At 48.3% G+C, this 23,666-nt stretch overlaps 2 protein-coding genes across 10 annotated transcripts; one reads left to right on the top strand and one right to left on the bottom strand.

The window, feature by feature from the left end:
* The first annotated feature begins 46 nt into the window (after window positions 1–46).
* Window positions 47–5,816, top strand: LOC147133712 (magnesium transporter NIPA3-like). 7 transcript variants are annotated; one of them, XR_015081896.1, is made up of 10 exons: window positions 794–893; window positions 1,997–2,131; window positions 2,205–2,261; window positions 2,366–2,456; window positions 2,590–2,750; window positions 2,963–3,136; window positions 3,231–3,310; window positions 3,432–3,644; window positions 3,723–5,118; window positions 5,238–5,816. XR_015081896.1 is itself a non-coding variant. In XM_086012919.1 (10 exons), the coding sequence occupies exons 2-10, from the start codon at window positions 1,023–1,025 to the stop codon at window positions 3,900–3,902; spliced, it is 1,116 nt and encodes a 371-aa protein (XP_085869045.1). In that variant the 5' UTR covers window positions 794–893; window positions 962–1,022; the 3' UTR covers window positions 3,903–5,816. The 7 variants fall into 7 exon arrangements, 6 of the variants coding, with proteins under 6 accessions (XP_085869047.1, XP_085869045.1, XP_085869044.1 ...); XM_086012919.1 differs by adding an exon at window positions 962–1,050 and having other exon boundaries at window positions 2,000–2,131; window positions 3,723–5,816; XM_086012918.1 differs by adding an exon at window positions 962–1,050 and having other exon boundaries at window positions 3,723–5,816.
* Window positions 5,817–6,100: 284 nt separating this feature from the next.
* On the bottom strand, window positions 6,101–20,949 carry LOC147133711 (glutamate receptor 1-like). Of its 3 annotated transcripts, none has more exons than XM_086012908.1 (18): window positions 20,840–20,949; window positions 19,388–19,525; window positions 15,934–16,173; window positions 15,347–15,531; window positions 15,203–15,256; window positions 14,871–15,029; window positions 14,626–14,793; window positions 14,441–14,545; window positions 14,249–14,359; window positions 13,659–13,865; window positions 13,177–13,392; window positions 13,020–13,104; window positions 12,547–12,727; window positions 12,263–12,461; window positions 11,766–12,013; window positions 10,110–10,224; window positions 7,194–7,328; window positions 6,101–6,548 (listed from the first exon to the last, which is right to left on the bottom strand). In XM_086012908.1, exons 1-18 carry the CDS (start codon window positions 20,928–20,930, stop codon window positions 6,342–6,344), a joined length of 2,844 nt encoding a protein of 947 aa, XP_085869034.1. In that variant the 5' UTR covers window positions 20,931–20,949; the 3' UTR covers window positions 6,101–6,341. The 3 variants fall into 3 exon arrangements, with proteins under 3 accessions (XP_085869034.1, XP_085869033.1, XP_085869035.1); XM_086012907.1 differs by having other exon boundaries at window positions 12,547–12,688; XM_086012909.1 differs by having other exon boundaries at window positions 12,547–12,666; window positions 12,998–13,104; window positions 20,840–20,930.
* Window positions 20,950–23,666: the final 2,717 nt, after the last annotated feature.

Below are 23,666 nucleotides of genomic sequence, written 5' to 3'. Positions count from 1 at the left end.
ATTGTGTGCATAAAGAGCACGCTAGCTTTTTTATTTTTTTTTCCACCGAAGAGGATTAAAGGCAGGTTTTGTGTGACTCCACTCAGCCAATAAAAGAGAAGAATTCGAGCAGCCTCGCAATTCATGTGACTTCATTCAGCCAATTGTGGGAGCTCTCAAACCGCCACAAGATGGCAGCCGTCGTACTATCCCGGAAGTGAGTAAACTAACAACTGTTGTGCCGAATATCACGAATATAAAGTCACTAAGGAAAATAACGGAATACATGTTTTGTGTTTTATGTCTTGATACAATTTATGAGGTATGTACTTAAACTGACAAAGGAACAAGCAGAATATCTTTCCAACTTGCGAGGTTTGAGTCGGCTCTCACGTGACTCCACTCAGCCAGTCACTGGTGTTGTTGCAAACGGCCACCAGATGGCACCCATAATACGCCCTTGCGTAAGTGTCCGACTAGAGTAGACAAAAAATGTAACTGCCTCATTATTCGCTTACGACGTATTTAGTGTGTCACATTTTAGCCCGAAGGTGACTCGGAGAGATAAGTACACAACTTGTTATAGAAAAACCTGAAACGAGTTATTTTTTTATATTGACGTACATGACGGTTTTAGTGAGTAGACCATTTTGCATTTGCAGTACTGTTCAAATGTTTCGAAAGCATTTAAGACATAAGAAACAAAAACACACAGACCTCCAAACCTTCGAAAGTTATTCTTATGTGAAGAAATAAATAACCCGAACCACTTGATGGTGTCAGTGCTCATCGGCCGGCGCCATTGGAGGGCGTGGTCACGTGTTTACCTGGCCGGACGAGCCGCTCAGTCCGCATGCCGTTTTATACTATTGTGGCTGGCAGGATGCGCGTGTACAACGCCTCGTGCGGGCTCGGTGAGTGTTTTATTCTCAACAATTCATTATTATCAAACTCATATATTCATAATCTCATGCAATGACAGGTGTTTTGAGTGTTGATGACGTCACAACAGCCGCGTGTTTGCGCCCAAGTTAAAAGCCGTGATGATGTCATTATCTTGTTCAGAGCAAGGTGAGCAATGAACAAGATTATTTTAAAACAGCTTTTCAAACTTTTCTTTTCAGATGTATGTCGCATAATGCAGCAGTTGCGTTTGTTTGTGAAAGGAGGCGATGTGCGCGTGTGTTTACTCTGACAACACGACGAGCCCACCATTACTGGTCAAACTGGTCCCTCCGAGGAAAAAATGCTCGTTTTGTGAGGTCAGGTCACATTGTGTCTATTGTTAGGGGACGTACCGAACGGATTAGAATGACATCATCATCATCATCATCATGGAGTCGTATGTGACATCATCACATAGACGTGAGGGTGATGTCATATCGTTATGGCGTCATGTGACGTCACTGAACTGCCTTATGACATCATGGTGTCATGTGACATCATCTTGACATTCAGAATGCGTCATTCTACACCCCGACGGTGCCGTGTGATTTTGTCATCTCGATTGTCAGATTAATCGATAACTATTCTAATAATCGAGTGATCGTTTCAAGCAGGATCACATGAGTAGCCCGCGGGCCTGATCGCAAATGCCTCATCAGTAGAATTGCTACCTGTAATTTCAAAATAATTACACTTTTTGGGAGAAATTATTCACATGAGCAATGCATTAATATAAATACCTTTCATTATTAAGAATAACATTATCAAAAGCAATTTTAGAAACTAAGTTTAAGTGTATCAAAGTGGTAGCCCTGCTAGCATTGATCAGTAGCCCCAGTCGTAGCGCTCAGTTTAGAGTCATTATTTAACTTCAGATTTTACACATTGTATACCTTTTAAATTAATGCAAGATAAAATTGTAACCCATTGTTTGATTAAATGATGGAATTGTCGATAGAATAATCAATTCTAAAAATTTCAATCGTGACAGCCTAGCCCCATGTTTTGTGACCTTGTGTGACATCATCATCATCATCATCATCATCATCATCATCATAGTGTTTGTGTCCAGAAGTTCCCGCCACCGTCTACAGCCAGTGGGTGGGGCTAATGTTGGCCCTCCTCTCCGCCGTCTTGATTGGTGGAAGTGTCATTCTTAAGAAGAAAGCTCTTCTCCGATTAGCCAGCATTGGTCAAACCAGAGCAGGTGAGCACCGGAAATAGACATGGCAGACAGACATACGGTGGCGAACTGAGCGTGTGTGTGGGTGTGTGTGTAGGTGATGGAGGTCACGGCTACCTGAAGGACTGCTTGTGGTGGAGCGGCCTGCTGACGAGTAAGACTAGTTGAGACACTCGTTTTGCGAAGACGCGAAAGCGTTGGCCGAGTTTCTCCCAAGCGACAGTTCATGCAAATGTTGTTGCGCGCGTGCTCCTGCAGTGGGCGCTGGAGAGGCATGTAACTTTGCGGCCTACATGTTTGCGTCAGCCACGCTGGTCACGCCGCTGGGGGCACTGAGCGTGCTGTTCAGGTAGCCCAAAGCTCACGCACGCACACAGCACGGACATACAGATGCTCTCACGCCCATGCAAACACGCAAAGACACACGCACAGTGACAATGTGTGTGTGCGTGTGTGTGTGTGCGTGTATTTGTACACCGCAGCGCCCTTTTGTCCTCCTACCTGCTGGGGGAGGTGTTGAATGCTGTGAGCAAGCTGGGCTGCGTCCTGTGCGTGTTGGGAAGTGTCCTGCTGGTGATCCATGCCCCTCAGGAACAGGAAGTGGCATCACTTCAGGAAATGAACCACATGCTGCTGCAGCCAGGTGAAGGATCGTAGTCTGTGCGCCCCGCTTGTATGCGTTGCTGCTCAGGATGTGTTCAACTCACATTTGTTTGAAATGTGTTGCATTTCCATGACGTCAGTGCTCATATCTGTTATGCCATCTATGGCGTTTTGCATTCCAAGTTAGCATTTAGCTTGCGCGGCATTTGTTGTCTGGCGTAACGTGCGTGGTTGACTTTGCGTCGGCGGCAGGTTTCGTGGCGTTCATGTCGTGCGTGACGGTGGCGTGCGTGCTCCTGGTGTGGGTGTCGTGTTGGCGCCCCAACGTGTCGCGCGACCACCTGCTGCCCGACGTAGCCGTCTGCTCCCTGCTGGGCGCCTTCACCGTTTCCAGCGTCAAGGGGCTCGCCATCGCCATCCGAAGCGGTCAGACTCCGAGCGCGCGCGCGCGCACACACGCACGAATGCTACCATGTTGTCAGAATCTCTTTTATTTATTTATTTATTTATTGCTCCGCAGCACTCCACGATGTCGCCGTGCTGTCTGGACCGCTCACCTGGCTGCTGCTGGCCACGCTCATCTTCTCCGTAGCCATGCAGGTACTTGGCTCCGCCCCTCAAAACAACAAGCCAAACCACGTGTGCATGCTTGCGTGTTATGTGTGTGTGCGTGTGAATGTGCATTACATACGTGTGTATGTTTGCATGTGTGTGGGCGCAGGTGCACTTCCTGAACAAGTCTTTGGACACGTTCGGCCCCCTGTTGGTGTATCCGGTGTACTACGTCCTTTTCACATCAGTCGTCCTCGTCACGTCCGCGATGCTCTTCGGCGAGTGGCGCAAGATGGCCGCCGCGGACGCCGTCTCGGCCGTGGGCGCCTTTTTGGTCATGGTGGTGGGCGTGGCCATGCTGCAGCTCTTCAAAGATTCGCAGGTGTCACGCCGCTCGTTCAGCATTGGTTGCCGATTGGACGCCCGAGAAGCGTTATAATCTGCGTCTGCGATGTCACAGGTCACGATGCTGCAGCTGACCGATCGGACGGCTCGGCCCGAGCTGGGGGAGGAGCTTATGGAGGAAGTGTTGGCGGGCGGAGGCGGGGCTAAGAAAGAAGATAAACGCAGGCTGGTGGACAGCAGGGCGGGGGACGGGAGCCCCCCGGTGGCTGAGCAAGGCCTGTTCATCATCAGTTGACGTGGCTTGGTTACCATGGCGATGACACCAACACCATCAGCAGCCAAAGGGAACTTTGGAACTTTTTCATTCACCTTTTTTTTTTTGTCACATAGTTCAACTCTTGTGTTTTTACACAGCTAGCATGGACTGGTCAACCAGTCAATGTCAGGGCACATGTAGACAAACTGTGGATTGGTCGCCAATCAATAATAGGGCACATATAGACAAATTGCAGACTGGTGGCCAATCAATATTATGTCACATCTAAAGAAAGAAGTCCAGAGTGAACAAAGGTCCCAATCGCCAGGCAGACGTGCTCACCACGTGCTACCTGACTGCCAATATTTGATAATAAATGTTCATTTTTATAGTCAAACAAAAATAACTGTCAATCATCTCCTTCATGCTCACGTGACGCATCATCATATCGTCGCCATCATCGTCACCAACATATAATCATCGGAATCGTCATCCTCACAAACAATGTCATAACCATCATCATCATAATCATCAGAATTGTTGCTGTCACCATCATCTTCATAATTGTTGCCATAATCATCATCGCCGCCGTCCTCATCATCACCTTCTCCGCGATGTCGATCGTCGTCGTCATCATAATCGCTAAATGTCATCATAATTGTCTTCATTATCACCAGTGCCAGTGTCATTCCTAATCATCTTCATCACCATCTTCAGCATCTTCGTCATTATCAACATTGCCATCATCATTGTCATCAATGTAATATAACCCGGCGCATACTGAGCCAAATCATCACGACTCAATTTAGGACAATTCACTTCAAGTAATGTGTTGAGTTGAGGGATGTTTACTTTGGCCCTGTGGCGACGTTAATAGCCTAACATTTGTCTCCAAACTGTCATTCATTCTAATTCCGTCTTGTCATTGGCTAAATCAAGTTTAGCCAATGACGTTGAGGTCGAGGGGCGGGACTTATTCCAACTGGAGAACCCCCTCATGTCACCGTGCAAGTGAGAGGAGAATGCTTGAGGCTGTTTCAGCGAGCTTTTGGACATTTTTGTACATTACGTCGAGATCAACTTTTGTCTGGGTTTTTGTACACACTGGATGCCGAAGAGTTCGTGACATTTATATGTCTGGTTATTTTTCAAATCGATGACTGTCCGTTTGGTTTAAATTAGCGTCGTTGCTAATGGAGATTAGCTCTAAGCAGTTGAACTGTGACGTTCGTTCGCTGTGGCTGCTAATGAGAACGTGAGTTAAACCCCGTTGCGATTCCAGCTTCCCGCCGAAACGAAATAGTACACGCACTTGTGGCTCAGTTCTGCAGCGAGCAGCGAAGACAACAACACTCTGCTGGACGTTTTTTCCAGCTGCCGGCCGGCTCGGACCCACGACAGTTTCTTCACGTCATGTCTCGCATTCTGCATTTCGTGCTGCTGAGTCAAGCGCAACTGCCCCTCGTCTCCCCCTCTCTTATGGATTTTGCTAAATTTTTTCTTTGCTACTCTGTTTTTGTTTGTTTTTCCTTCTCCCCAAAGACCCCCGCCCCATCCCCCGTGGAGTTCTACACGCCAACTTCATCTTTCACCGGAACTGTCAATACTCAATCACAAACTTTGGGCACGAAGAGCATCAGGCCTGCAACGTGCGTTGGACTGGTACCCAAGGTACTCCTTGACTGTGTGTGACTGAGTGGGGGGGCCCACATTTTCTTGAATTTAAAGTTTTTGTGCTCGTTGCCATTTTGAGAGTTGACTAATCGTTGTTTTGCAAGACAATAATGATTTAGTGGATTAGCACTGCTTTGTGCATACAATTTGTTGATCTGAATTTTACAAGCGAGCTGATGCTTTGAGCCAAGAGTACGCCCCCCCCCCTCCCATATATTGCGACATATTACATTGTACATATTATTTCTTACCTTTTAATAAATAAATGTTGTGTTAACATTCAATGCCCATGTTGTAGATATGGAAGTACATCTTGACTAATTCACAGGGTTATAACAAAATATAAAAATACACAAAGTGTAGAAGGAGGATATTAACTACTCCCCCGGTTAATGGAGGCACCACCAACAGTAATTAAAAGTAACATTTAAGCGTTTCTTGAGTCAGGTCGCAGCGCTATCTTGTTAAAGTAGAACCCAGGCCCTGCCCAAAGGTGGGAGGGTGCTACATAATTATCATTATCATTCTCATCATTGTCATCATCATCGTCACACAGGACTCCATTTTGTATTTGTAGTTTTTATTTGTGTTCAACGAGCAAGTGAAATATGTGATCGTACATGAGAGAAGTCAATATGCAAATTCGCTTCCAAACGAGAGAGCAGGCTCAAAAAGCGGAAGAAGAAAAAAAGTAGTCGAAGTTTTGCGTTGCTGGCCTTCAGCCAGCTGGCGCCTTGAGATGCACACAGTTCATCCCGGCAGCCGGCGCAAGATCGAGAGGCGCGGCGGTCCGCTGGGGCGCGGTCACATGAGGTCGGACGGCAGCCGCAGTCCGGCGCCTTTGCTCACGCACACCAAGCCGGGCGCGCTGGCTCGGGCCAGCTCCTGCGCGACCACGCCGCCGTTCTCGCCTGTCAGGACCCCGCCCCTTGCCAGGCCTAAGGCCCCGCCCCCCGCCAGGCCTAGGGCCCCGCCCAAGCTGCTGCTCAGCATTGCGGCGTCGATCAGCTCCTGTGAGGGGCGTCCAACCAGAGAGAGGAACGTCAGGGACATTTCAGTGTACGTCACACGCACTACCGAAATGCTCTCACACAACCACTGAAAAATGATCGCCTCACACAAACTATTGAAACACTCGACTGAACACACTCCTGACTTACACATGCCAGTTGTGTGTGTGTGAGAGCTTTACAGCAGTGAATGTGAGAATGTTTAAGTAGTGATGTGAGAGCATTACAGTAACGTGTGAGCGCATTACAGTCATGTGTATGAGAGCATTTTAGTAGTGTAAGAGCAAACGATTTTTCATTCGTGTGTGAGAGTTGTTCTTGAGTTACTATTTGTCTCCTGAAGGCCCCTCGTGTGTCTGTGTGTTCTGTTCATTTGAAGTGATGTGTATGATCAGGATGTTTTTTGTTTTTTTTCCCAGATTATGGGACTGTAGAACCACTTAAAAAGGCTGGATTGCAAAAATGTAGAGGAAAGGTGGCCACCACAATCAGCAAAAATGCGTGCGCGCGGGCGCTAATGATGTGTTTGCGTTGTTCCCACCGGCTCCACAGGCAGCCATCAAACAAATTGGCAAAAACGAATCCCAATTTCCTTCATTTTCTCCTCTCACTTCCCATTTTGGACTTCCTCATTGTTGTTACTAACCTTCATCCTCCGTGACTCCAGTCGCGACTTGTAGCAGAAGTCCAACAGCGCCACCATCATGGCCACGCCCAGGCCACCGATCAGGATGTAGAAGATTCCCGCCACGTTGCTCAGGCTCAGCGCACTCGTCTTGTCCTGTCAGAGCGCACGGGGTGGGCGGGGTCAGAAGACGACGGCCAATCGCGCACATCCACCGCCATGCAACTTTGCGCTTTTTTTTTTTCCTCATTTGTGCTTGCAAAAGGCACAGGATGAATACGGACTAAAAACAACTACAATTCCCATCATGACACACAAGTTGTACTCGATTCCAACTAGATGCATGTGTCGCTGTGGTAATGCAGCAGAGGCTGATGGGAAGTGTAGTGTCAATAACGGTAACTTGGATTGGGGCGTGTCCAACAGGAGAAGGTGTGTGTCGGTTCGAGATGACAGTCATGGGAAAAAAAACATTTCTTTAAAAAAGAAAAGTCAATTTTCAGTAAAAAAAAACAAAACAAAAAAAACCCCCACCAAAGTTCCTTCAAATAAAGTGACGATTTTCTTTAAATTGAAATGTCACAAAAAATGATTTCATAATAACGATAAAACCCCAAATTTCTAAACTACTTAAAATTTGCTTAAAAAGTCAGGATTCATTAAAAAAACATTTCTTAAGAAACTTCATAGGAAAGCAATTTCAAAGCGTAAAAAAAGTCAAATCTTCCTAAAAAGCTTGTTTAAACAAACACAAAAATTAGTTTCTCAAAAAAAAATCTAACTTGAAGAAACGTACTTATAGGGATCGAGGTCAACGCAAACATTTTTTTTTCCAAAATATGTTCTATGCAAGCCCACGAGGGCATTCTGATAAATATTGCGTTTGTGGAATAGGTGTTAATCCACTCGTTTTTAGCCATTTTAGGGGGCGGCCATTTTGTCTTCTTTCGACTGATAAATGACATCACAACTGCTCACAACGACCAATCACGGCTCGGATTCAGAAAACAGGTCAACCATGATTAGTCATTGTGAGTCGACAGAAGACAAAATGGCCACCCCCAGAGATGGCTAAAAATGAGTGCATTTTGCTGCTTAATTTATATTCCACTCACGCAAAATTAATCATAATGCTGTGTTTCAACTAGTGGACCTGCTGGGAACATAGTCTTGGAAAAAATATGTTTGGGTTGACTTCTGCTTTAAAAAAAAAAAAAAAAAAAAAAAAATCTAAAAAAACCTGAATAGTTTCCTTCAAGTTTCTTAAAAAACGCAATCGTTGCAAAGGGGTTAGCGGTGTTTGTGACATTACATGACCTCATTTGCATGCAGCTGTCAGAGTGGGCGGGGCCTGTGAGTTTATGATGCTTTTCTCTCCAAAGTGTCCCGTTGATTGACAGTCAAAATCACTTGATCAGCACACGACACGAGAGCTCAACAGGAAGTCTCTTGTACGTTTCCAGATAAAGCGCACTCCTTCACACCAATGCCAGACTGGACAGTGGTTTTAGCTTGCCTTACATCGTACATGAGCACTGAACAAAAACAACATTTAGTCAATGTTGAGAAGCATTTGGCGGAAAAAAGAATTTAAGCTCGAGGAAGATAACAGGGAGTTTACAAGAAGCGAACGCAGAATCAACAGGAAGTTAAGATGAAGCTAACAGGACAACATGAATTTAATATGAAGCTAAAAGGAAGTTAACGGAGAGTTAAAAACAAGTTACATTTAAAAACAAGATGAAGTTAGCAGGAAGTAAATAAGTGAACAGGGAGTTGTGGAATTTGTAACAGATTGGAGACAGAAGCATCGTTGTTAGGCATAGGGCAAAAACGTGACCTTTGACATCGGAACGCAATATTTTCAAAAAAGTGGGCGAGGCCACAGAGGTGTGTCAAAGGTTACATTTCATTGTGGGCGGGGCTCTGCAGGTTGCTAGACTCATGCTGATTCACGAGGTGTTCATGCTCCTCCAGGGAAAAAAACAACAAAAATTATTCCAAAAAAAGGACAACAAAAATGGAAAAATGAAGATGCAAAAATTAAAGAATTACGCAAAGTAGAAAAAAACACAAAAAAGGCAAAAAATAAAAATAGTGATACAACAACAACAAAAATCTAAACAACAAAAGTGGTCCAGAAAAAAGGATCGAAATGAAACAGACAACAAAATGACAGAAACAAGTGAACAGAATATACACCAAAAATAAAGGCCAGAAATAATCATGGGAAAAATTGAAAAAAAAAAAAGGGAGAAAAAAACTGAAACCAAAACTGAAGGGAAAAAAAACACAAAAAAACAGAAAAGGACAAAAATTATACCTCAAAAAATGACCCCCCAAAAAATGAATCAACAAACAAAAGGACAATGGACAAAAAGGAGGACAAAACGGAATCGGAAAAAGCACCACAAAAAACACAAGAACAATTTTTAAAGGGGAAGGGGAAGAATATGTTCTATGCAAGCCCACTCGTTGAAAACAGGGCATTGTGATAAATATCGTGTTTGTGAAATAAGTGTTAATGCACTCGTTTGTATCCATCTCTGGGGGCAGCCATTTTGTCTTCTGGCGACTGAAAATGACAGACCAGAGATGGCTAAAAACGAGTGCATTTTGCTGCTTAACTTATATTCCACAAACGCAAAATGAATCCGAATGCCGTGTTTCAACTAGTGAGCCTGCTGGGAACATATCCTTGAAAAAAATATGTTTGGGTTGACTTCCACTTGAAAAAAAAGTTTATAAAAACAAAAAGCAAAAGCAAAATAGAAAAAAATAAAACAAACACAAAAAACATGTTTGTGCGAAAAAAAAAAAAAAAACCTGCAGGAAAAAAATTACGACAAGCAAGAAGGAAAGGAAATGAAGAGGGTGGGGCTTTGTCGTGGGAGGGGGGGAGGGTGGCGTAATATGTCCAAGCGACCTCTAACTGACCTTCCTGCCGGCGTCCTTGTGTCCACATTGACCTTTGTCGTACCACCACTTGTTCTTCAACTTGTCTAACACGGCCTGCTCATTGAGCTTGAGCACGGCCAGGTTCACCGGAATTCTAACATGTAACATAACATAACATCAACAGCCGCCGCCATGTTATCTTATGTTAGCGCCGACACATGCCACAAAACGTGCCGCCCACTCGCCAAGCCGCGCACGCACAGCCACAACATGCGCCGCGCCGCGCCTCGACTCGACGCACTTACCGACGCTTCTTTCGTTCCTACGCTTTCATATCGAGAATATACACGCACAAGTCAGACGCACAACATACGTGATGTCATTAGAACACAAACAAGAACATGATGTCTTTGCATTGTCTCTCCCTCGTGCCTTTTTGGGTGTCCTCAAACGCGTGTGCACACACCAAATATGAACATATACACAGAGCTGGGCATTTGACACTTTTTTGCCGGTCCGTCCTCCGTCGGCGTCCCTCCGTCCTTATTCAGAAAAATAACGACCTCCGACCCCGTCCGTCCTCATCCTTATAAAGCGCTTCTGTCCTTTCGTTCCGTGCGTTATTATTCCCTCGTTAGTGAAATGGGTGTCCACCAGAGGGCAGACTGTGCCTGTGAGAACAATACTGCGGGAAGGGAACTTCACATGAAAAAGACGTCCTTGCTTATTCCGTCCTTTATGAAAGAGTTCTTGTCCTCCGTCCGACAATCTAGGAGTTAATGTGGAAGAAAATCAAAGACTGTTCTAATAGCTTTCTTTCAACAACAGTTGAAAGATACACCATAGATGTACAACAAATATGGTATTTGAATGTGGCTGTGCAAAGTGTGCAGATTATTTAGGATTTCTCCAATGAGCCGTCAAGTAACTTTTTAAGTAAAACTGCGTCAAAGTCCGTATTTGCGATTAATCGTGATTTATCTTTTGACAGCCCTAATAAATATATATATATATATATATATATATATATATATATATATATATATATATATATATATACATAAAAACATACATACATGGAAAAAAATGTACACAAACATACACACAGAAATACACGCACACAACACTCTGTCTGTGTGTGTGTGCACGCGCCAGAGACGTGTTGCTAAGCAACTGGAGCCCAAATTATCCTCCCCGTTGTTGTAGTAAAAGTGCTGAGTCGTGCGTCATGTGGACAAAAGCACAAATGAGCGAGGTGAACAATCACATGCTGGCTGAAGAAGGGAAGGACTCCAAAATAAAAGCTTGTGTGATGCTGTGTGACATGTGCTCCTAGCATGTCGCTAAGCTAAGCGGCGTCACTGACCAAAGCGTTAAAAGGCGTCAGCTGTCGGCAGCCGTGATTGGCCGACACGCAGATGAGCAGAGGGACGCGCTGGGGAGTGTGTGGGGGGAGGGAGCCATGGACGTCAGACGGACAAAAGAGAGGGACACACATGAGACAAAAACACACCTACATACACACGTGCACAAACGTGATATACATAAAAACATGCACAACTATTTACAACATTTACACAACTAACGAGTAAGAACAATATTAACCTGTCATAACGCGTATTCCCATGTGGCAATAATACACAAGAGCTGGTACGACCACGTCGTCTTAATATGTAATCCTAAAAAAAAATGTACCTGAGGGGCGATCCTTTGGGCGTGGCTACGCCGTAGCCTTTGGAGTCGAGGTTGCCGCCCACTTTGATGGTGTCGCAGGGCGCGCGCTGCTCGATGTACTCGTTCATGGACGACTCCAGCAGGTAGGCGTACTTGCCCTTGGACTTGCGCACGCGGCTCACGCCCTCGTCGGTGTTCTTGACGAAGACGGACGGGTCGGCGCCGCGCATGTACGACCACATCTTCTCGAACACGCCGATCTTGGACCTCTGGGGGGGGGGGGGGGGGGGGGGCAGGCGACAAACAAACAGCAAGGAAGCGCTTCAAATTCCACACCTTTTCAGTTTGGCCGGCTTATTTTCAAGCAGATGCCGACAGCGCTTGCACACGCACACGCATCGCGCGAACAAATAGACACAAAATCAACAGGCGCCGAACACACGGCACTAACACAGACAAACACAGGAAGGAGGAGGAAGAGGAAGTAAAGGAGGAGGGTCCCGGCGGCGTCCTCTGACCCTGAAGAACTCCTTGGTGGAGCCGCCATCCAGAGTGCCGTAGGCGATCTCGCTCTGCTTGGCGAGGTCTTCGGCGCTCTCGATGGGCGACACCATGCGCTCCACCGTCAGGAAGGCGGCCAGGTTGGCCGTGTACGACGAGATGATGATCAGCGTGAAGAACCACCACACCCCGCCCACGATGCGGCCCGACAGGGACCTGCGGGAGAAGGCAACGTGTCACCGCCAGGCCCCGCCGGCCGCCGCCGCCGCCGCCGCGGACGCCCCGCCGGCCGGCGCCGCACCTGGGCGAGATGTCGCATCCTTGCTGCATGAAGGCTCCCAAGGAGAACCACAGCGAGTTGAAGATGCCAAAGTCGTTGGTGTGCTCCGGACTCTCTTTGTCTTTCTCTTTCTCTTTGTCGCTGTCTTTGGGAAGTTGACGGCCTGGCGGGAAGTGGACACCGAGTGATACTCCCGCGGCCCCTCCCCGGAGAACTTGAACGCGCCACGCGCGGCTGTGATGACCGCCGTGACGATGACGATGATATTGACGGCGATGACGAGGAGGAGGACGGCAGTGACGATGACGGTAAGGCTGATGAAGATGCTAACGGTGACGATGCTGACGACGTTAACGATGACACAGGGGATGGTGATGATGATGATGATGATGATGAAGAAGATCAGGATGACTACGGCGACGATGACGACAATGACAAGAACAACGATGATGATAACGTTGATGACGCTGACGCCAGTAACGACGATGTGGTACCTTTGGAAGAGGTGGGCGGAGCTTCATCCTCATCTTCCTCGTCCTCCTCGTTCTTCTTCCACTCGTAAGGACTGAAGCGGCTCACCTGCCACGTCGGCAACCAATCGGATCAAAGCTTCCTGGCTTGACCATGCAGCATGCGTAGGCGGGGCCTGACCAGGAAGAGCACCACGCTGACGCCGATGTAGGCGAAGACGATGCACATCCAGATCTCGTAGGCCAGCGGGTCCAGGAAGGAGAAGACGCCGGGCTTGGACTTGGTGGGCTTCTTGATCATGATGGAGATGCCGAGCGACATGAAAGGTTTGGTGAAGTCGATCACCTGCTCGCGCACCAGCGTGATGGTCAGCGGCGCCACCGCCACGTCCGCCTTCTGCGCCGAGACACGAGCACTGGGTAGCGCGGGAAGCTTAAGGGCGGCCTGCTAGCTTAACGCCAGCACATATGGGGAAAGCCCATTAGCATGTGAACAGTTAGCATCGATGGTTGCGGTTCAAAACAAATAGTGAAACAACATATGCAGACAGAGCCAAGAGGGAGCGGCGCACTGAATTGGATGGCTAAGTACTATTCATGCGACAACAATGACCCGATCCATATTTTTCATTTGATACTCCCTGGCATTCCATACTCACTCACCCCGTACACCAGCTCTCCCACCATGCCGTTCCACATTTTGCTGACGGGGTCTCGGGCGCCGTACTTGCCGTCGCCCACCAGCTCCAGCCGGTAGGCGAAGCCCACGTGCTTGGCGATCTCGGCGGCCAGCTCGGCGCAGTAGCCTTCGTACTTGTCGTTTCCCACCAGCTGCTCGTGGTTCTTCTTCAGCATCATGTAGGGCGCTTCCTGCAAGGACAAGGCCCGCCCCCTTTGTCACGTGACCTCAGCTGCGCCGACGTCATCGCGTCCAAGGCATCGCTCCGCCGAGCCGGCCGCTGCACTTGGTGCGCCCTGCCTCTAACGCCTGCTGAGCATGAGGTTGCCAAATAGTGCTCCATTACAACACACATCTCCTCAAGACGTAGGCTGCCCAAAAGTGCTCCATTAGATATGCATATACCCAGGAAGCAGGCTGGCAAATAGTGCTCCATTCAGACTCACTATTAAGAATCAAGCTGCAAAAAAAAAAGTGCTTCAAGTACAGTAGAGAGTGAGACCAGACCGCTTGGGGGAGGTCTTTCTTCAGGGAGGGAGGGGCTTTAGGTGGGGGGGGGGGGCGTCGGTCTCACCAAGATGGTGGTGACGACGTAGGTGCGGTTCTGCAGCCCGTAGAACTCTTCCACGTTGGGCTTATACCGGGCCGTGTTTATGTAGCCCCTCAGCTCGCTCCATACGCCCACCTGCGCATGCGTGAGTGACACTAGTGAGTGCACACATATAAAATCACACACACAGGCACATGCGCACACACACACACACACCTTTCTGGGTCCAGTGCGACTCAGTTCCATGACTGTGAGTGTGAAGTTGGTCCGATGTCCTCTCTCATCAAATTGAATGCGGCCTGTCAGACCCCCCAGACGCACCTACACACACACACAGGGTGAGCGTGTGTGTTCAAATTCCCGTGTTTTTGTGTCACACTATATTTGTGTGTGTGTGTGACCTGCTGCAGTGCCCGCTGTATGTCAATGCCCTGCCCCCAGGGCGCGGGGGGGTTCCCCAGACACTCTCCGGCGTTCCCGCGGCGAGAGACGTCGATGCGCTGGCGTCGGAGGTTCTGGAAGGCCGCCGCCACCACACTGACGCCGTCGTAGGTCAGTGCGCCTGCCAACTGACCAATCAGAGCAGAGGGCGGCCGTCGGAGGCGTGGCCAGCGAAACAGGAAGCGACGTAGGCGCCGGCTCGTACCCGCAGAGCGCGCCGCGCCGCTTTGCCGTCTTTGGGCTCAAAGTTCGTCCAGTCACGCTGGACATTCAGCACGGACGCCTCCGACCAGTTGACCAGCTGGAAACCCGTCACGTTGGGAGACAGCGCGTGGAACTCCGTCAGGTTCAGCTCCGCAAAGCCCTCACACACACACAAAATGGAATATACAGTGTGCTCTGTCCAATCCACAAATACAAACACTAAAGGTAGACAATCTAAAAAATAAGGAATCTCCAGAATCTGAGAATAGAGAATATAGAAGTATGCAATGTCGAAGAAGCGTGTGCATATCTAGCGTGTAGCAAGGTGGTTACCATGTTGAGAAGGATGTATTGATAGTTCTTCAGGTTTCTCCTCTGCGCTGAAATCTGACAGAACAAAACAAAAGGGCGGACGCTCCGTCAGGAAGAGAAAGCGGACGGACAGGAAGCGGAAGCGGCGAGGAGGACGGGACGCACCAGGCCCAGGATGGCGTTGAGGCGGTCCGACTCACAGTCCAGAACCACATGGAACTCCTTCTTGAAGTCCAGGTCGGCCAGCAGCTGGATGAAGCCCGACTCGTTCAGCGAGTCCAAGTTGACCGACGTCACCTGCCAGCCTCGCTCGGCCGCCCGCTCCAGAACCTTCTTCAGGACCGACACGCCTGAACGCACCGCAATCGCAGGCATCATGTGACCATCATAGGACCACCGTGCATCATTTGACTGATCATGTGAAAATCAGGTGTTCATCATGTGGCCACCACCAGTCATGTGACGGGGCAAAAAAAAACACATCAAGGTGGTGTTCAGTAGTATTGTCTTGACCAACACATGCGCACCACTGCATGGGACAGTCGTGTGTGTGCGCGTGTTAATGTTACTGTGTAAGCATTAGTGCAGTGAAGCAGCAAGATGTTTACGGACCGCAAACAGAACCACAACACGTGTCTGGAGGCCCACGCGGTCGCCACGGAGACGTCATCAAACATTCAAGTCCAATTTTGTCTCGTCAGCACAAAAACGCGAGAGAGCTCTCTGAGCGTGACGAGCGTGCGTGACATCACCTGCGTGCGCGCCGTACATGTAGACGAAGCGCTGCCAGCCGAAGTGGTCCAGTAGCGACATGAGCGCCTCCTGCAGGCCGGGCCGCAACTGCAGCACGAAGGGGCTGTCGGCCAGCGCGGGCAACGACGGCGTGACGAAGCTGACGTGAAGCGAGCCGCAGAAGGAAGACACCATATTGGCCGTCCTCTGGTCGTACACGCCCATCACCGCGTGCACGCCCTTGGCGAACTGAGAGCAGACTGACGCCACGCACAAGCACACGCACACGCACGGACGCACGCACGCACACACACACAGACAGACACACATGAGTTGACATGGTATCATCATAAAAGCAGAAAAAGTGTTTAGCTCTTCATGGCCACGGGTATTCAAAATAAACATGACCGCGGTCTACGCTCAAATGCTAACAACAACAAACTACTAACAATAATACCACGCCTAGGCTATCATGCTTTACTTTAATTTGTCACGTTAAGAACAAGTACCTGTAACCCAGATGGAAAAACGTTCATTTCCAATTAAAAGTGTAATTTTGGTTTCCGTATTCAAAGTAATCGCTCGTAAATGTCCGTCACGCGATCACGTGACAGAGCGCACCCAATCCGGGCGACCGCTGGTCGAGGAGCGCGTGATACGGACGGACTCCGGACGGAAAGTTTGCGACAGGTACTGTATGTTGTTGTGTATGATTTGCTTCACATAACAACAAAGGATTTAAAAAGCGAAGGCAACTAATGTTGAACTGTAGGAGCCGACTACCCGAGCCGCCGAGCGAGTGAATCGGGGCCAAGTAGACAATTAGGGAATTGGTGAGTTATGCTAACATAGTTTGGCCTGCCGTTGTTTCAATGGGTTAGCCTAGCCTCCCTATTCATTTAAATGGGTCAGCCTAGCGGCTACCTTGGTGTTCGGTGTGCCGTGCGATATTTCTTTGAATATGATTTCTCAAGTGCAATAGGATTATTTTGACTTATGTCACTGTGTGTTACTCTCTGGAGGAGGTGGAATGTAATTGAAGTGCTTTCGTGTTTATTACTATTGGTATGCATCCAACACTTTTTAAAAATGCAGCCCCGTTAATCACTGGTGCTGCCATTGCCTTTTTTTATTTGAGTTACTGTGGTGAACCCTTTAATTATTTTTAAAGTTTAATACAACATCTATTTTACATTGTACAATATTTGATCAATGAGCAGTGAGACACCGATAAATATGCTTTGTGAGTTTTGTGTTACGTCTTTGTCTTTTGAATGTTTGATTGTGTGTACAACAGATTATTAATTGGTCTTTTTTTTTTATGCAGGCTAGGTTTGATGACGAGCTACACATCTAGTCTTGGCCTGAAGCACTGGAAACCACTCCCGGAGTTTCAACCAAAAATGATCCTTCACCGCTCTGATCGTGCTGGTAGGAGGCTGCGTCTTTGTGCAGCCGGTCCTTTTTATTATTATTTTTTTGCCTTTGCAACTTGCTCACAGCCCATTCACATATTCAACACATTCCCTTCCCAACTCTTGGACTCTATTTGTTTAAAAAAATAATGAAAAAAAAACACAAGTCGCACCTATCTTTGGTGAAAAATTAGATATTTACTGCATTTACAGAATGATTTTGAACTGTAAATGTATGGTTTACAGTTTTGGATTTGATGGAAGATTTACACCTCTGTTGTGCCGTTGCAAATCCGCCGACATGGTTCCCCCCCTACTAAATAATTGTTATACAACAAATTTAACTTTAAAATGCAATATGAAGAATAAATACCAAGCTGCAGGCTGAGACTGAACCTGAGCTTCAACCGTGGCTGCGGACGATTACGACGGAACGTTCGCTAATAACTACGTTAAAGTTTCATCATAAAATTGGCACGTTTGAATAACCTTATGAGTTTTTGTACATAACGTTTGTTTGTTTCGTCGTCATTGTCCTGTCCTGCTGAGTACGTTCTTGCTTGCCGGTTGGCTGAGCGCGCTCCGTTCACAACTTGTAAACACAGGTGCCGACCGGCACATTTGAATAACATTCTGAGTTTCCGAACGGAACGTTGTTCGTTTGTTAACGTGGACGAGACTAGCGAGAGGCTGTGATGATGCGCAGCCAACCAGCTCATGGGATGAATCCACTTGTGCTCTCGCTGGTTGATCATGCGCTTTTTTATGGGTGCCCGCGGATATGTACAAAGCCTGCGAGTCAACTCATCTCTTTGAAACAATGCGTCTTTCTGCAGTATGGCTGTATTTTTCATTTTTATTTTTTGATGAATACTTTTGGATGCACTGAGGCCGCTGGCACCTCTAGCAGTGGAAGGGGAAAAAAATAAAAAAACGGCCTTTATTTGTGTTCAGCTGTTTGACTGCTGCCGTTACATAAAAAATGACCCTTAAAAGTGAAACGTATTTTACGCCTTAAACTAGGGAATTCTCTCCGTTTCACTGATGGTGTTATTTCGTGGGCCAGGTTTCATTATGTTCCATACTTAGTATACTGTATTTCTTTTTTCTACAACACATCCTGTACACTGGTGTGTTGGGGGAGGGCAACATCTAAAACAGGCAGGACAGTGGCCCGCGGGGACTGGATTTGGACACCCGTGCCGTAAGACATTCACACTGTAACCCGGGCCACCTGACTGGCGACCGACCGATGTCTCGCTCCAAGGTTTGGTCAAAAGTTGACAGCCCTGCCAAGGCTACGACGCTAATGATCTCCGCCACCCGTCGCCACGGAGACAACAGATGGACGGGGAGGGGCCACAATGGAGGTGACGATCCAGAAGTGGAAACAGACCAAACAGAACAGGAAGTAGAAACTGTGATCAAGATGTAGAAGCAAACAACAGGTCGTAGAAAGAGGAGCAAGACATCAGAAAGTGGATCGAGACAACAGGAAGTGTAAGAGAGAGCGTGCGTGACGATGTTCTTCTTGGCGGTTACGTCTTTTGTCGGCGCCTCATCCGAAGGAGGTCAGTGCATTGTTGACTGCGACGACGACGACGACACGCCCTCGGGCTTCCTGCGCTCCTTTTAGTGCGCGGCCACAACCTTTGACGGAGGCCTCCGTTTGGGACACAGCCCCTCCCCCACACCAGGATGATAAAGATGATGCTGAAAATGAGGATGACGATGACACCAATCATGGGGATGATGATGATGATGGCAATGATGTGTGACGATGGGAATGACGATGATGACAATGGTGATGAAGCCGGTGAGGCTATTGATGATGTGATGATGATGATGATGATGTCGTCAATCATGGCGGTGATGAAGGTGGAGCTGGTGCTGATGACAAAAAAAATGTTGTGATGATGGTGACGACAAAAACGATGATTACGATGACAGTGATTGTGGTGACGACGAAGGTGAGGCTGCTGATGATAATCGTGACGAGCGGTGATGATGATGATGATGATTTTGATGATGAAGACGAGGCGTCGGGCGGCGCACTCACAAGCGTAGGTCATGGCGAAGCTGCTGCCGGTGTCGACGGCGTCCATCTGAGGCAGCAGCTTGGGAACGTCGGTGCCGCGCTGCGTCACGGCGAAGCGAAACACTTCCTGCTCGTGCGACCCGGCTGGGAAAAGTCCTCCTGCGGGGGGCGCCGCACAACACGGCCAAGCGTCAACACGCGGTTTTTCGCGGGGGCGAGTTGGGGCAGAAACCGCGCCATCCGATTGGACGTCGCTTCACACTCACCGAGCTGTCAGTCACTCACACGCATGACAGGGCGTCGGGGGCATAAATGAGTGATTAGGGATTACCTCTCACACATAACTTACACCCTCTTACATGCACTACTGCAACACGCACAAACAACTGAAACACTCTCACATTCAAAACAGAAACACGTGCTACTGAATCACTCTCATACAAAGTGCTGAAATAGTTTTGACTCGCGCGCAGTCTACAGTGACACTCTCACATTCACAACTGAAACGCTGCACCACACCATCATAACATTCTCTCTCACTCTACTCAAATGCTCTTACTTCAAATACTGAAAATTGTTTGCGAAACACTCTCAGGTTCACTACTACAACTCACACACACTACAAAAATTCTCTCACGCAAATGAAACAATTTGCATTCACACACCACTAAAATTCCCGACATGCACTACTGAAATAGTCTCACGCGAAAACTGAAACCCAAGACAAACTACTAACAGGCCTCTCACATTCCGAACATGACTGAAATGCTGTCACAAAAACGTAACACAAACACACACGCGCACACCACTGAGTCACTCTCACATTCTGTAAACTGTTTCCGCTCACACAGTGCTCTCACACACTGCCACAACACCCTCACATATATTCTGGAACACTCTCACAGTATCATGAAATGCTTTCACATTCACTGCTGAAGTGCTCTCACACTCACTTATCAAGAGAGACTTCCAGAAAAAACACACGCACAGGCAAATGTTCTGAGAACACAAACGCAAATGCAAACATACATGCGCATCCATGGACACATGTACACGCACACACGCGTTATGACATGGAAGTGATTTTCAGCCTGTGCACGGCGAACACATGAGCGTGCACGTGTACAAGTGTATGTCCATGCACACGTACAGTGTGAGTGCACACACGCAAATGCACAAACGCACAAACATGCGTACACATCGACACACATGCGCTCACACAGATGCGTCCACACGTACGCAAACTTGAGTTAAAATAAGCGCCTGATGACTTCATGTGCACGTGGGCCGACTTGAACACACTTTGGAAGGTTGGATGCAATCAAACACGCACGCACATCAGAGGTACGTACGTGATGTCGATTTTGTGTGTGACGAAAATGAAGTTTACGGGCATCTGATGTCGACTGATGGATGTGATGTGATGTGACGTGTGAGACTGGAGCGATGGCGGCGTGTGTGAGGTGAGCTCACCTATGTTGACGCTGGCAGGGAAAGCGGCGGCGGCGGCGGCGAGCGCCAAGCCGAGCACGCAAAGTCGAGTCCTCATGTTTCTCGCGCTCATCTCGTCCTCCTTCCTCGCTCGTCCGCAGCCTCCGGAGCGCTGCAGCTCTCACGCGCTCGCACGCGCGCACTCGTCCGCCGTGCGTGCGTGTGCGCGCGCGTGAGGGAGAGTGCAGGCGTGGGCTTTCCCCGGAATCATGCCCCGCCCCTTGGGTCCTCCTCTGCTCCTTTCAAATTAGCAGCGTCAGCACGCACGCACGCACGCACGCACATACACACAACTTTTGACTTCATCTTAATTGGTAACATGAATCATATGAGCGATAGCAACGCGTCAGCTCCTTTATTCATATTCTCCGTTCTTAAGTGTTAGTATTCAGCACTCCTTGTATCTTCACTTTCCATTCACCTCCAGTGTTGTCGCCTCCCGTCCTGCTCCCGACTTGACTTCCTGTCGTCTTTCTTGTCACAAGTTGTCTTCACTTCCGGCGCCGGCACTTTTTGTCCTCCTTCTTTTAGGCTGCACTATGGACGAGTCGCGCCGCTTTGTCAGTTGTGTCCGGAGAGAAAAACGTATTGCGTTCAAAATGACCCACGATGCACTTGGAGGTCGTGCGCATCCATAGTCGCTCAACCGGCCTCACGTAGACCACAACGCATTGGCAGCAGGAAAACAAAATGGCGCAAGCGACCGGCGAGAGATGACGTCAAATAATGAATTGGTTTTATTCAACTGAAAATATGTATGTATTATGTAATATAACACCATACAGGGAGTGCGGGACGATAAAGTCAATGAGGGATTAGGGGATAAGGCAGAAGCAGAAGGAACATCGCGGGATGGCGGCATCCAATTAGCCGGTCCACTTCCTGTCTGCGCTTGCACACGTTGGCCTGCTCAGCGCGGCGTGAACCAGCGCGCGCACGTGTGACATGGCGGCGGCGGCGGCGGCACAATACGTCGTTATTTATTCATCGTCGCAACGCGTGCGAGGAAGTTGACCCGAACGAAGTTTGCGACCAATTACGTTGACTCGACAGGAAATGGCGATGGCGCGCGCCTGGAAGGCGGGCGGCGCGCTGTTTTATTCATGCGGGAGACCATTAACGGCGGCAGACGGCGTTCAGCTCGGTCAGCGAGTCCGCCTCCCGCTGGTGGCGAGTAACAAAGTACAACTACTCATTTGCTCTACCTAAGTAGACGATTTACTTCTCGGTTGACTTCTTTTTATTTGACTCCCTACAATTTCAACATTTGAATGCAGGTATGTGTACTTTCCAGCTTTGGGAGACTTCATTTCCTGTCCTCTTGTATCCACTTCCTGTGTCTTCGCGTCATGCGTCTTCCCTATGTGTACGCCCCCCCGCCCCCATCCACAGGTCTTCTTCCTGGGAGGGGGGGGGGGGGCTAGGGTGAAACGAATGACAGACAAGACTCATGTGACCTCTCTCCAACAGGAAGATTGTTCGATTGGGAGTTTATGCCGTTCGGGTGCTTCGTTACCATGACAATGTAAATACAGGAGGCGACCAATAACGTAAATACATCGCATGCATTAAACATCCCATAATAACATCAATTATTTGTATGCCCGGTGCATCTTTCATGGGCCTTTCACACCTGCTGATGACCTCATCAAATCTTCTGTGCGCACTTCAAGAGTTGCCCGTTTCTGAAAATAGTCACGCAAAGTTTATTTTGGGATTTCTGGACACACAGTAAGCTCATTTAAACCATATTTTCGATTACCTGCACACGCACTCAAGAAGAGAGACGCAAGGACGTGCACACACACGCTCACACTTTAATATGCACATACACACACACACACACACACACAAACCTCACACACACATTAGCCATGTCCATTAGCCCGAGCGTTTGTTGGCATCAGGGACATTGGTGCGTGGCGTGTCAGGAGTCACATGACATGTCCACAATGTGTGTGTGTGTGCGCGCGCGCGCCCGTGTGAATGTGTTAGCAGCAGCGATTACCCACAATGCAAGTCTGCCGTCAAGCGCTCGTTAACGACGCCTTGATGGGCCGTTTAATGTTCTTGCGAGCCTCGAGGAAGACGAAGATCAAGAGGACGAGGAAGAAAATGAGGATGCGAGCAGGAGGAGAGATGAAGACGAAAGCTTGTGCCAGCTGGGGACGGGATGGGGGGGGGCGCTTTCGGGCAGTTGGGGCAACACAGCTGGGGGACGCTAAGACGCGAATGCACGGCCACGGGCGAGACATTCTGGAACATTCAAAAAGTCAAAAGAACCGCAGAGATGGGTTGCAGTAGGGGTGTCGCGACCTACTTAAGCCCCGGGGGCCAACTTTACCCCAATTTAATCTCTTATGGATCGGGACAGTATATTCCTGTCCGAATAAGCTTCAAAGAACTAATCCAAATGTTTCCCATTGTTTGGGTGCAAATAATCTAATATTTGTCGTGAACATGCTGCAAATCAGTGGAGAAAACGGACATTCCTCAAAGAGGATAAAGGGCAAAACATTGGCGCAAGAATGTATCGTACACATGCCCCCAATATCGTGCAACATGACGCACAAACAGCCGACACCAATATACATGCACAATGACGAATCAATGATTGCAGCAACACTCGTATGTAACTCAACTACATTTACTACACGCACACACACACACACACACACTTGTCTACACGTCGCATCTCAGTGTTTTCCTTTCATGTTTTCCCTCCTCAGCATTTTCTGTAGCACCATTGAAACATCAAGATGACATCATCAGGTCAGGCACTGTGTGTGCGCGCGCGCGTGTGTGCGTA

Source organism: Filicampus tigris, chromosome 17 (assembly GCF_054856515.1).
Source record: "Filicampus tigris isolate MCC_2025a chromosome 17, RoL_Ftig_1.0, whole genome shotgun sequence".
Taxonomy (NCBI): domain Eukaryota; kingdom Metazoa; phylum Chordata; class Actinopteri; order Syngnathiformes; family Syngnathidae; genus Filicampus; species Filicampus tigris.
This window is presented reverse-complemented; position numbering and strand designations above follow the sequence as displayed.